General features: G+C 41.8%; 1 protein-coding gene across 3 annotated transcripts in view; it reads right to left on the reverse strand.

Annotated features, from left to right (window-relative positions):
• Window positions 1-12,436, reverse strand: part of zmym2 (zinc finger, MYM-type 2) — a 54,219-nt gene that overhangs the window by 25,172 nt on the left and 16,611 nt on the right. For all 3 annotated transcript variants that reach the window (XM_033613491.2, XM_033613475.2, XM_033613483.2), the window contains exons 6-10: window positions 11,720-11,882; window positions 7,850-8,062; window positions 2,412-2,562; window positions 1,969-2,084; window positions 249-374 (exon numbers count right to left, since the gene is read on the reverse strand). In XM_033613491.2, the coding sequence (XP_033469382.2) occupies window positions 249-374; window positions 1,969-2,084; window positions 2,412-2,562; window positions 7,850-8,062; window positions 11,720-11,882 (769 nt within the window). The remainder of the gene's footprint in view (window positions 1-248; window positions 375-1,968; window positions 2,085-2,411; window positions 2,563-7,849; window positions 8,063-11,719; window positions 11,883-12,436) is intronic.

A 12,436-nucleotide genomic window follows, 5' to 3' on the forward strand; every position in this document is an offset into this window, starting at 1 on the left:
GTCATGCTAACAGTTAGCCATGTCACTGTGTATGAACGGCTGGGCGGACTGTCGGAACTGTCCCCAACATGGAGCTCACGCTCCTGCAGCAGTCGGTGATTAATTCAAGTATGATGTATGTAATAGAGGTGGCAGTTCAGCTCCCTGAGACAGCACCAAAAAGTTTGAGAGTATGGCTCTACTACACACCAGTCACTTCACTGTCTGCCTGTGATGTCTGTATAAACCACTCCTCGGGATGGTCTCACCTCCCACTCCAAGATTTCGGGCTTCAAGCTGAAAGCTCCTCGACAGTAGTTACATTTCAGCTGGACGGTGTTGTTTGTGGTGGAGAGGGGCGTCTGTCCGTTAGTCGCCGTCTGAAGAGTCGCATTCTGTTAAAAAAGACATCACACAACTTTTGATAACGAGCAGCTGGTGCGTAACAACAACTTGTCTGATGTCCCTCCATGAGCATCTTGTACTTGATATATCAAAACACACCACCTGGTTGTACTTACAGAGGTAATTGATGAAGCTAATTAACGCTTTGACTTGCAAATATTTCTACGCCCACAAACTTCTCTGTACATGTGGGTGGTATTATACGAGATGAACTCTGTCACACACACGGATAGTTTCAAGAAAGTCTGTTTTCACATTACCATGCAAATTAATGCTAAAACACTAATCAGGTCATCGACTCCTCTGAGGGAACCTGTGGAGTTTAATGTTTGTGTTTTTGAACCGCTGTTTTCATGAGGATGTGTCAAATTAGTAGACGATATCGGTTAACCCGGGTTTTGTTCTTACTTATCTGTAGGGAAAAAGTCAAGAGACAAATAGAAAGGTTTACAGAATAAATAAATAAATAAATAAATAAATAAAAATAAAATGCTATGGATAAAACACCTTTCATATTTTTATTTTTTTTCTGTTCTATTTTTTTATATTTCTTGACTTCTTAGTGTTTGATCCTGTTTTTTTTCTTACACACATGAAAAAAATAATAAAATAAACAGAATAAAAATAAAAATCCAATGCTGCAAAACAAATACAAAATATAAAAAAAAATATAAAAATGATGGGGAAAAAACAATTAATAAAATAGATATATTATTTATTTACAGTTTGTTTGTTTTTTTAAGATTCTCAATATAAATGCTTTTTATATTTATGTCCCTTGCAGTGCTTGATTTTTATTTTTTTTTATTATAGTTATTTAGCCACAAAAAGATAAAAATCAAGTACTATTAAGTCAAGAAACAAATGTAGAGTGGAAAAAGATATAAAATATGTAAAAATACTATAAAGGAAACAGATATATTGTGCATTATTCACAATATTTTTGTCATATTTCTATTATTATTTTTTCTGTGCTATATTCATGTTTCTTGCAGTATTTTATTTTTATTTTATTTTATATTATTTATTATTATTTTTCCAGGCACGCACAAAATATAAATCAATTACAAGAAACAAATGTAGAATGAAAACAGTTATAATAAATCATATGAAAAAAAGTACACAATGAATAAAACAGATATATTGTCCATTTTTCATGGTATTTTTTGTTAAGTATCTAATTTTTATTTTTTCTCTTGGACAAAAACACTCAGGCAAATTTGCTGTATGTGAAAACCTAGTAGGCAATAAACTCGATTCACACTCGAGCACAGAAGGCGACAGAAACACCAACAATCAGTACGTCTAGTTTGCTCCAATTATCTATTAAGTATACTATCTGTATAATGTATGAGATAAATATGCAGGTATGGTTATTTTCAGAAGCGTCTTGCTTCATTCTCACTGCAGCTGCATGAAACAATATGATGATTTCATTCAACTACATCAAAGAACGATTGTTTCAAATAATCCTTGGCCCCTCAGATGGAAAATATCCACCAGTGTGGCCACTGTTTCCACTGTAAAATGTAGCTTTTATGTGTTTTCTGGTTTTGAAATGACAAACGAGAAAAGAGTCCTCACCTGGAACTTGGTGACACACTGCGAGCTGCAGAAGTTGAGGATGTTTCCCTCTGGCAGGGTGGCCTGGTACTGCGGTAATGAATTCCTCTTACAGAAGTGACATGTGGGCTCTGTGTCTGCACACAAACATAATAAATGAAGATTGAAACTCACACAGAAATGCATTTATTACACATGTTCGTGACTTTGAAGGTCTTTGAACGCAAGCAACCATTTCTCCTACTTGTGTGTTCAATATGCGGGGATGAATAATAACGATCAAACAGGAGCTTTTCCTTCACTTTTCCATCATCACTCTACAGAATTCGATCTGAAGACCCAAACATTTGTCTCGTCTAAAACATTTTCAACATGGTAAAAGGTTTAAAGTGAAAGGTACATTATATCCTTGATGCTGGAAAGATTGTGCTCTGTTTCTGTATTATGTGTTTCTGGTGACTCACTGATGAAGGAGGTCGTCGCCAGCTTGCCCTTGTTCATACAGTTGACGGAGCAGTAGGAGCCCATGGTGCCGCCCGCTCCGAGGCTGTGCAGCACCTCGCCCGTCTTGATCAGCGTTTTGCAGGTCAGGCAGCTCGCAAGTTTACTGTGGGCCTGGGACAGAGAGGAAAAACAAAAGGCAACTTAATGCTCTGTAGTGACAATGAGAGCATATTTAACCCTTTGAAACCTGAACTAATTGGCTTGATTTCTTTCAAGAACATGGAAGAAATGAGCAACGATGCAGCATGGTGGAGGAACATCAAGGTGCACCAAAAAGAACCATATAGATTATTATGATATGTGAGAAGTCTGGATGGATCCTCTTCTTTGGAGGTTTTAATGTGTTTATTAGAAATCCAGAACATTTCCTGAACATTGTTGAGTAAGCCTTGATGACATATGAGCACTAGAGAAGCAAACAGCACAAATCTCTCATGCGTGGTAGCCAATAGTCTCCATGTTTGCTCTCTGAACCCTCAGCTCCGCCACATAAGCACATCGATTACACTCCTTGTCCTGTTATTGATAAAATATATCTCCAATATGTGTGGGAGACCTGGCACCACTTTCACTTTTATCTGTTTATTTCTACAAAGTACAACAAAAAAGGTTGAATGACACCAGAGTGAAGAATAAAGTAATTCTCCTCAGTCTGCACAACTGTCATTACCGAATCGATTTCAGTTCTTCAAAAATTGCTTTAAAACTCAGAGGCGTTACAGAGTTAAGATTTTGTCTCCTGCTGGCACGAGTTATGATTTTTCTATTTAGAGGAACTGGTAGTTTGCCAGTCTTGAGGATTTTTGTACCCTTTCACAGGACAGAGCCAGTCAGATATAGAGAAGACATTTAGAGAAGACCAAATGGGGAAAGGCAAATTTTGTATACAATTGTAAACACCAATTAGCCAACACATTAAAAACACTGACAGATGAAGTGATTAACATTGATCATCTCATTACGATGCAACGTTCTGCTGGGGAACCTTGGGTCCTGACATTCATGTGGAGCCACCTGATGCCTCAGCCCAGCTCCACTGTGGGTTGGGCTTACCAGCACGTCTCACAGATTCTTGATCAGTTGGGATCTGGGGAATTTGGAGGCCAGGTCTACGCCTTGAGTTCTTGGCTCATGTTCCTCGGGTGATTCCTGTGCAGTTTTTGTGGTGTGGCATTGTGCATTGTGCTGCTCGGGGTGCCACTGCCATTGGGGAGTGCCGTTGCAATGACCGGGTGTACTTGCTCTGCAGAGGTGTTTGGGTGTGTGGCATGACATTCACATTAGTGCCGGGACCAAAGGTTTCCCAGCAGAACATTGCAGTGTAATTCATAACAGCGGAATCAGCCTGTCGTTTCAATTTTTACACCTCCGAAATAGACTCCATAGTTTCTTTCTTTCTTTCATGTACTGATGGAATTTCTGATAAGCTGGAGTTGCCAAGCAAAGACTACAACTCCAGCATCTAATCTTTGGTTAATATTGCATAGCAACACACTTTAGTAGTAACATATTTAGTAATTCTGTGATCTGGTTTGTACTGGAGGTCTAAAAGAGATCCAGAGCTGTGCTGGGCACTGATCTGTTCTGTATGCTGCAGTCACACTCTGCATTACAGGTGGGAATTATGTCCCATTAAACCCTGCCAATCATCATTTGGAGATTCCTGGTCACATAACCTGACACGTTAAACTGTGACACAGGCTGGTGACTTTCCATCCATCAGCCTTCATGATCAGGAAAGCACCTTTACTCTAAAATAACAATTATAGTGGATCCCAACATGGAAATAAACTGAATTTCCACCACATGAGAGGAGCAGACAGCTACATATTTTCTTTGTAATTCTCTAATTAAAGGGCCAGTGTGTGAAATGGGTTGAAAACAGTGACATCAGTGGTCAAATTCTAGATTGCAGGGCTCACTTGCTCACTCCTCCCGTCAGGTAAATGACGGTGGCCTCGTAGGGACAAAAAGCCTTGCGCACGAGTTTTTCAGGAGTAGGTCTATCTAGCGACGAGGTGAATGTTTATTTAGAAATCTAAACCATGTTACGATATTGTAATGAATCCCTCACGAGCAGGAGACCAGAGGAGCATTCGGGAAAAAGGCCAGTTTATTTGAGCACTCCAGAAACTCCGGTAACACTCCAGGGGGGTAAAAGACTCCGTCCCAAACTCTGACTCTTCTGGCGTAACACACACACTTCGTAACTTTACACACATACTCGTTTACCATACTAAGTGGGGACTCCCCTCCCCTCTCTGCTCCACCAATCTCCAGCCCGCACACTGACTGACAGCGTAGCCGGTAAACAGAGCTCAGCTGTTTATTTAGCCTAGCAATATCTCCGGACTATAGTAGCTGCAATGGACGACTTTGAACGCGATTTTGAAGAGTTTCTTGTAGCGGACACAGACCCAGAGCCATACCTGTTTGAGCCGGAGCATACAGATGAGGAACTCCATGTGTTTGATGCTGAGCGGGTGAGAAGAGAGGCTGAATGCACAGAATGGGATTCGGTGCTACTGCTGCCATTGTTGGGGAGATATATCATCAGGAGGAAAAGCGCCGCAGAGAGTGCATCACAAGGAGTGAAGTTGCGTCTCCTTTTTCTCGCAGATGGCGGTTCGGGTTCATTCTCTCCTGTTGCGTGGTAAGTGTGGTCCATTCGCAAACTTTATAACTAAAAAAACTTTTCACTACTCTCCATCGACGAACTACTAACACTCTCTGCTGTTTCCTCCTCCTTCTTCCTTCCTTCTGCTGTCTTCGTTGGTTTATTTATACACGTGAAACGCGTTCTCTGGCTGGCTGGATTGTCCGCTCAGTCTGCCGTACATACATGGCGGCGCAAGATGGCGACCTCTCTAAAGCAAGGCCCTTGCTATATACATATATAAAAGCATAATTATAAGGCTACGAAAACCAAACGAATTTTATTTTATAGCGATTATACACTTGTATAAACATATTAATAGGTAGAAGATTCAGATTCAGATTGACAATAAACCATGCCAAATATTACACACTGGCCCTTTAAGTGATGTTCAAATGTTTCTTATGTCTGCATCCTTCTTGTTCCATTCCACTAGGATGCCAGCAGCCTTGGCTGACACTACTGTCTTTAAGAGGCTGTAGCTGGATGATAGTGATGATACTGGTGTCATACAAAACTAGATGACCAACGGAATCATTAGGTTCCATCCATCCATTTTTATCTGCTTATCCGGGCCGGGTCGTGGGGGCAGCAGACTGAGCGAAGCACCCCAGACACCCCTTTCCCCAGCAACACTTTCCAGCTCCTCCTGGGGGACCCCAAGGTGTTCCCAGGCCAGATAAGATATGTAATCCCTCCAGCGTGCCCATTCTTGAGAGGTAGAAAAATGCTTAAATTTAGCACCAAATCTGTGTAACAAATGGTATCAACCCAAAAACTGCTGCAACAACTTATGAGACATAATTGAGCATGGTAATGGTCGTCATATACTTCCATCATTACGCTCTACACCCCTATACGCTCTAAAATGTTAAAGTTTGAATAGTTGCTGGACTAAAACACAGTGTTGATTGTATGTGGCATAGTGGCAGTGGCTGATGGGGGACAGGTTAATCCCTCATGCAGACCACTTTTTTCTTTCTTTAACAGAAGTTATCTGAGCAGCACTATTCTGTGCAGATGTTGTGGACAGACAGAACTTCACTTTCATGTCCATTCAAGGACCAGACTGTGGCTTCAATATTAAATTCCTTTTATTCGCTTGTGTTACTGCAACTGTAATGTTTTAAATATATCTTAATATTTTAGGAGGGTGACTAACAAGGCCATTTTACTGTATTTACATGTCAGTGGCTGTGGGGGCAGGGTCGTGGCTGTGAGGAGGAGGAGGGGTCACCACAGCTACATTACTCTGACAGAGCAGGGGCCTCATTTATAAAAGAGTGCTTAGGATTCATACTAAAAGTTGACATGTGCCCAAAAGCTGAAAATGGCGTGCACCAAAACATAATCTGATTTATAAAACCGTGTGCACGCACACTTGCACGCAATGTTCTCTTTATAAATCACAGACCTCCTGGAGTTGTGTGCACCCAGATCCGCCTCATATGCCGCCCTCTACACGCCCTAGTTCAACCATAAATGGTCATGCAAATCACCTCATGAATGCGATCTGCATATAAATAAGCCGGCATGCGAGTGTTCTCTCGTTGTGCGAGTCACAGCGACAGGTGTGAGAAATGAACCAAAAAAATGGAATTTCTCTGAGACTGAGCTCGAGACCCTTTAACGGGAGGTGGAGAAAGATTTTATTTGGTGGCCACAGCAGCGGGATCACTAATAAAGCAAAAAAAGTGGCAACACATCAGCGCTGCTGATGCTGTCAGCTGTGTCTGTGGGACTGCACGGACAGTGACAGAGAAAAAAAAGTGGTCTGATCTAAAAGTAGACCAAATATTTCTACTCCTTTACCAACATGTAGTTAATGTGTTGCTTTTAAATTTGAAGATGTTTGACATTCATGTGCGACATGAAGAATCACATTTATTAAAGGTGGAGGCAAAAAGGAGTATGTGCCAGTGCCATTTTGCGCAATTACGCGCGAGGGTCACCGCAGTATTTATATGTTTATGGCAATCAGTCTGATCAGACACCCGGCCTGAATTACAGCATGAACCATTGGTATCCCTGTCCCAAAATACAACGTGTAATTTGAAATACAATTCAAAGATGAAAGTGTAATAGGCGAACATGTTTCTTCATGCCGGTTTTGTCATGAACAGCATGTCTAAGTAGGGCTGTTGAAATGAGTGTAACGGTTGTGCTTAATGGCTGTATTTCGAGACATGATAAATGCACTGGAAATATTTAGCTAAATAAATAAATATATTCCATGCAGTCGCGCCGCCCTCTCCCCCCTCCTGCGCTCACAGAGTGGACAATGAGACGTTAGAGGCAGTGCGGATTAAGTACGTATTTAGAAAGAATTTCAATTCAGGATTTGAGTTGGATTTTACAGCGTTTTTATGAAACAATTATCACTCACTCCAAGTGCAAAATAAGGCTGCTGGATTTAATTTCAATGATAACGTGGATCTAAGGTGGATATAGCGTGACATTAAATTTGTGTGAGACATCAATAAAAATCTGACTCCACTTCTCCACCTCGCCGTCTGCGTCGCCACTTCCCAGTGTCTTCCAAAATGTACGCACACATGACTCAGAGTTTGCTTACAGGCGTACGCCACTTTCAAGCCCCGTTTTGTGCGTAAGCAAGCTTTATAAATGAGGCCCCAGAGCTGTAGTTTAAATGGATACGGCTGAGTGAAATAACTGAATCAATCACACAGGCTCCAATCAGGCACGTCACACACCTGCAGCCTGTGGTTGGGCCTACAGTACCTGCTTGTAGTCCCTGATGCAGTTCTGGCAGCAGAAGCGTTTCTGTTGGCCGTCGACCAGCAGGAAGTGGTTTGCTGACGCTCGGCTGGGAAGGTAGTCGCCGCATTGCTCGCAGCAGTTCATGATCAACCCGTTGGCCCTGCGGTAGACGTTGAAACACGTGTCGCTGCAGATCTTGTGGGTCACAGTCTTAAAGCTAACCTCGTGTCGGATCTGTGAAGAGAGAGAGAAATGGAGAAGATGAAGCAAGAGCCTGATTGACTACAACTTCATTTACCTTTCTTTAAAATTTCTCCAGGTAACTGTTCTTTTAGTCCTCTAAATTTATCGGGGCTGAGGAGGCAGGTGTGGCTGGTGAGAGGAGAGCCAGGAACTGCAGAGCATGTTGAACCCTGCAGACCTCCTGCCCTCCTTCAGGTTCTCAAACCCTGGCTCTCTTGACAACCTCTCCAGCCCTCATAAAGCCTCCAGCATGATCTGTTGGGCCTGGCTTGACTCTCAGTTGCCTGGATCTGCCTCACAGGCCCTAAGCAGCCTCCAGCAAGCCCCACTGACCCAGACTGTGCTCTGTTCCTTCGCCAGAGAACCAGAGGGAGGGCCTGAGCCAAGCTTTCCTCAAGTGTCCACATACTCCTGGATGTGGAGATGTGGAACTGTGGAGTCTTTTTTTTCCAGGGGATTTCTCCAAACGTTTGCCCACTATGATTGGACAAAGAACAGGGTTGGAATTTAACTTTTTGTCCACCTGCCACTGTGGCTGGTGGAATTCAAAATCTACCAGGCAGCCAGTAGGTTACAATTGTTTTTTGGCTGGTGGTTGAAGCAAATCTAGCATCCATTTGCATATTTAACCCGCATTTTACAGGTAGCTGGTGCTAATTTCCAACCCTGGCGATTAAAGTTTTGCGCTGCAGCCAATCACAGCACAGTAAGGCGGGACTTAACGCCCTGTAGGACTTGTCCAACTTGCCATTTCAATTCCAAGGACGGCCCATGAACAACTCATGACAAGCTGCAATATGCTGCAATTAGAATAATTAAAAACTAAAGCTACTGGGAAAGACAGGAAAGAAAAATAATGTTTTTAAATTCATTTTTTCATAGGCATTCTGTTCACGTTTTATACTTAACAAATCCTTTTTAGCGTAGTACGACAGGAGCATTGTTGGTGCTTTTACATACAAAAGAAATCAAGAGGAAGAAATAAATAATGCAAATTATTTTAGGATGTCACAAAGCAGATAGTTGTGGTTGCTAGGTGACAGAAGTACTGGTTAGCCAAGGCACACAGCAATGCAAGTAAACAGAATGACCCCACAGACTAATACTGAATATAAGAGACGGCCATGGAGACTGAGCTGAAGGCCTGCTGCAAACAGGCCCTGAGACGCCATGCTGACAAGGATGGAAGGAGAGAAGAGAGAAGCAAAGAAAGGAGAGTGAACGAGAGAACAGTGATGAAGGACGAGGAACAAGAAAGAGATAAATATTGAATGAAAGTGGCCTGAAGAGGAAAACAATAAAGGAGCGACAGAGGCGATGAAACGGTGGTTTGAGATTGTTCATTAAAGCCTCACTCCTGTGTGTTTTGGCATTTTTATCACATTCAACATTTTTCTGAGTCATTTCTTGACAATGTTGTTGAGCCACACTGTTCCTGAAATACTTTTTGGTAAATAACTTAGTTTTGTGCTGAAACAAGAAGATGATGTAAGACTATAGTAGAAGCTGCAGGTCAGAGGTTATCCTCCAAGCTTGTGCAGGTGCACTGTCATACCTCTTTGCATCCAAAAGGGAAAAACTGATGAACATCAATAGTGAGCTAGTCAGTCAACTTATCTTGTATTTTCTCTGAATAGGTTGTTGGCAATCACATGACTATTACGAGCGGCAAAATTCAGTGAAGTGATAAATCTATATACTGCTTGAATTAGACATAGAGGAAACTGACTACATGAAAGAGTTGCATGAGCCTGCAGGCAGCCGGTATGTCACAAAATTGAAACTCATATTGGATGTGATCGAGACAAAACACAGAAGAGTGATCCATCACACCTCCCAGTGTTACTAACGTTACATGGCAAGCAGATGAAAGTGCACAAGAGTCTAGTGGACTTTAACTATTCTTCAACAACTGCCATCTTGCTTTTTCTCAGGTGAGTAAAAGTGCTGAGTATAGCTGTCTTTTATGTTTCAACTCTGTACATGGATGCACCACTGTCAGGCTAATCTTATGAGCTAACGTTAGCTAACTTTAGCTACTGTCTTCTACCTACTAGGTCAACAGTTTCCAGGGGTCTGGAATGCTGTTAAAAATCTGCGTCGTGGCTAAAAACATGGAGAAGCTGTTACAGTACATTGTAATTGCTTTTTACGTTTGACATTAGTTGACTCTGCTCCTCCAGACTGAAGATGGAGGTTTTGGATCAACACCTGTCGCTGTTTCTCAGTTAGCTCTTTGTTGTTGTTTTTTTTACTTCTCCCCTTTACGTCCTACTTTTTTCTGAACTTAAAGTGGCCTTAGTTTTTTCCCCGTTTCATTGACTAGAACAGCCATAAACAGCACAAGTTATAGGCATTTGTGCAATCCATCTGGACAACACACTGACGACACCATATGCAAAGAAGCTACTGAAGACATAACGGATGCAGACCGTTCGCACAGCTAACCCTCCTTTTGATGGCTACACCTGCAGCGCACATTCACTGTAGGATTGTGAGAGTCACAAGCAAAACAAGATGGCGAGCTTTCGTTTTGGAAATGTTTCTTTGGTTTTTGAACAAAGGCAGAGCACTGTGAAACTTAAAACATTTTCGCTGAATTTGTGCAATATGGGTAAGTTAACATCTACAGCCTAATGTAGGCAGTGTAAGGGATTAAGTTACTAAGCAACTACCAGCTGGTACTGGTAACATAATTACAGACAGAGGGATCAAGACCTTTGAGTGGAAGCCCTGTTTGGTATAAAGTAGCTGACATACAGTATGGCTAACTTATTTATAAAAGTTAACTGTTAACTGTAAACTGACAGGAAATATTGATTAAAATTAGGGTATTTCATTAACTTGTTGGTGTTACAGAAACTTTCTGACAAACATGTTGCCCAGTTATTTAGTTACATTAAGCAGTCGTCATCAGAACAAACTGAATTTCAGGAAATATCGATTCAAATTCATTCATATTTCTCTCAGATGATGGAGGTGGAGGAAAATCCTTGACCTCATGACTCATGAGCTATCCATGCTAATATCTATTGCTCTGACACGTACACTGTAAAAGCAATCTGGTTGCCATAGTAATGGATTACATCCGGCTGTTAACCACAACCCCATTCTCCATTTGAGAAAGATCTTTAACTGAAAAACAGGAAGTAACGCTGGCTGGAGTGGATCTTTAATGAATAAGAATCAAAGACAAAAAGGAGAAGAGGTGTGGAAATGTAAATAAAATAAATAAAATGCGACAGGACTTGACTTTTTAAAAAACAAACATCCAAGCCAAGAATGTGAAAAACGAAGAGAAGGTGAAGCTGAACAAGACTAAGAGTCAGCCATGCTCACTGCTTTGAGGCTGTGTGTGTTGGACTAGTACACTGAAGGATGTTTGTGATGTTTCATGCACCCTGAGGGAGTCACATTATTAGACACCCCTCTGGATCGCACTAAGCCTGATCATACTTCAGTAAAGCTGCACACAGACTCGCTTCTATACGTTCTACAGTTTGGTTGTTTCACTCCGCTCGTACTTTTTCACCAACTGCTTCTCAATTATTCATCCCATTGTCAGGACTATAGAGACACGTGTTGCTCTGGTGGAGAACCGAGGACAAGAGAGGAGTGTGTGTTGCTAAGTGTGTCGGACAGACTGACCTCTGTGAGCTTGCCGCAGACAGTACATTTGGTTTTGAGGCCTGATTTGGGCGGGTTTTGCTTGTTCTCGTATGCGCCGAGGCAGCCCGTGCTGCAGAACTCCTGGAAAGACTCGCTGGAGTCGACCTGCGCCACGATGGTACCCTTCATGTTTGTGATGTCCCTGAAAAACACACACACATCACAGAACACAAGTAAATTAACACCTGCAAAAAAATGTGTATCAGTTAGAAAACAGAATATCAGCTGTCCTTCTCTTTTATGTTGGGCCCTATCTTAACTATCTTGTACGAAGTGGCACACAGCTCTGTGCAAGTTTTTATTTTTACGGCCAGCATAGACATTGTGCAAGTAGCAAATGTACTTGCACCCATCTGTGCACCCATGGGCGTGTAGGTTTTAAAATGAGGTGTGGTCAGGTGCATTGTTGGCGTATTGATATCTTGAGGCAGCAGAAAGCGATTGCGCCATTGACCAACAAAAACCTGGTCTAAAGTCAGAATAGTGCAGTATTTTTTGTGCTATTTAAAGGGCTCATAACTCAGATAGGAATATGCATTAACATAGACAGGTTCACAACGCCTGTACACTCTGCTCGCTTGTTACACACACAGGGACGTGTAAATGGGTTATGGGTGGGAAAAATGATACATCATTAATGAGGAAAATATAAATGACACTCTCTAAAATGTGAACATAGCAGAGATCAGAGCAGAG

This window comes from Epinephelus lanceolatus, chromosome 14, assembly GCF_041903045.1.
Source record: "Epinephelus lanceolatus isolate andai-2023 chromosome 14, ASM4190304v1, whole genome shotgun sequence".
In the NCBI taxonomy this organism is placed as follows: domain Eukaryota; kingdom Metazoa; phylum Chordata; class Actinopteri; order Perciformes; family Serranidae; genus Epinephelus; species Epinephelus lanceolatus.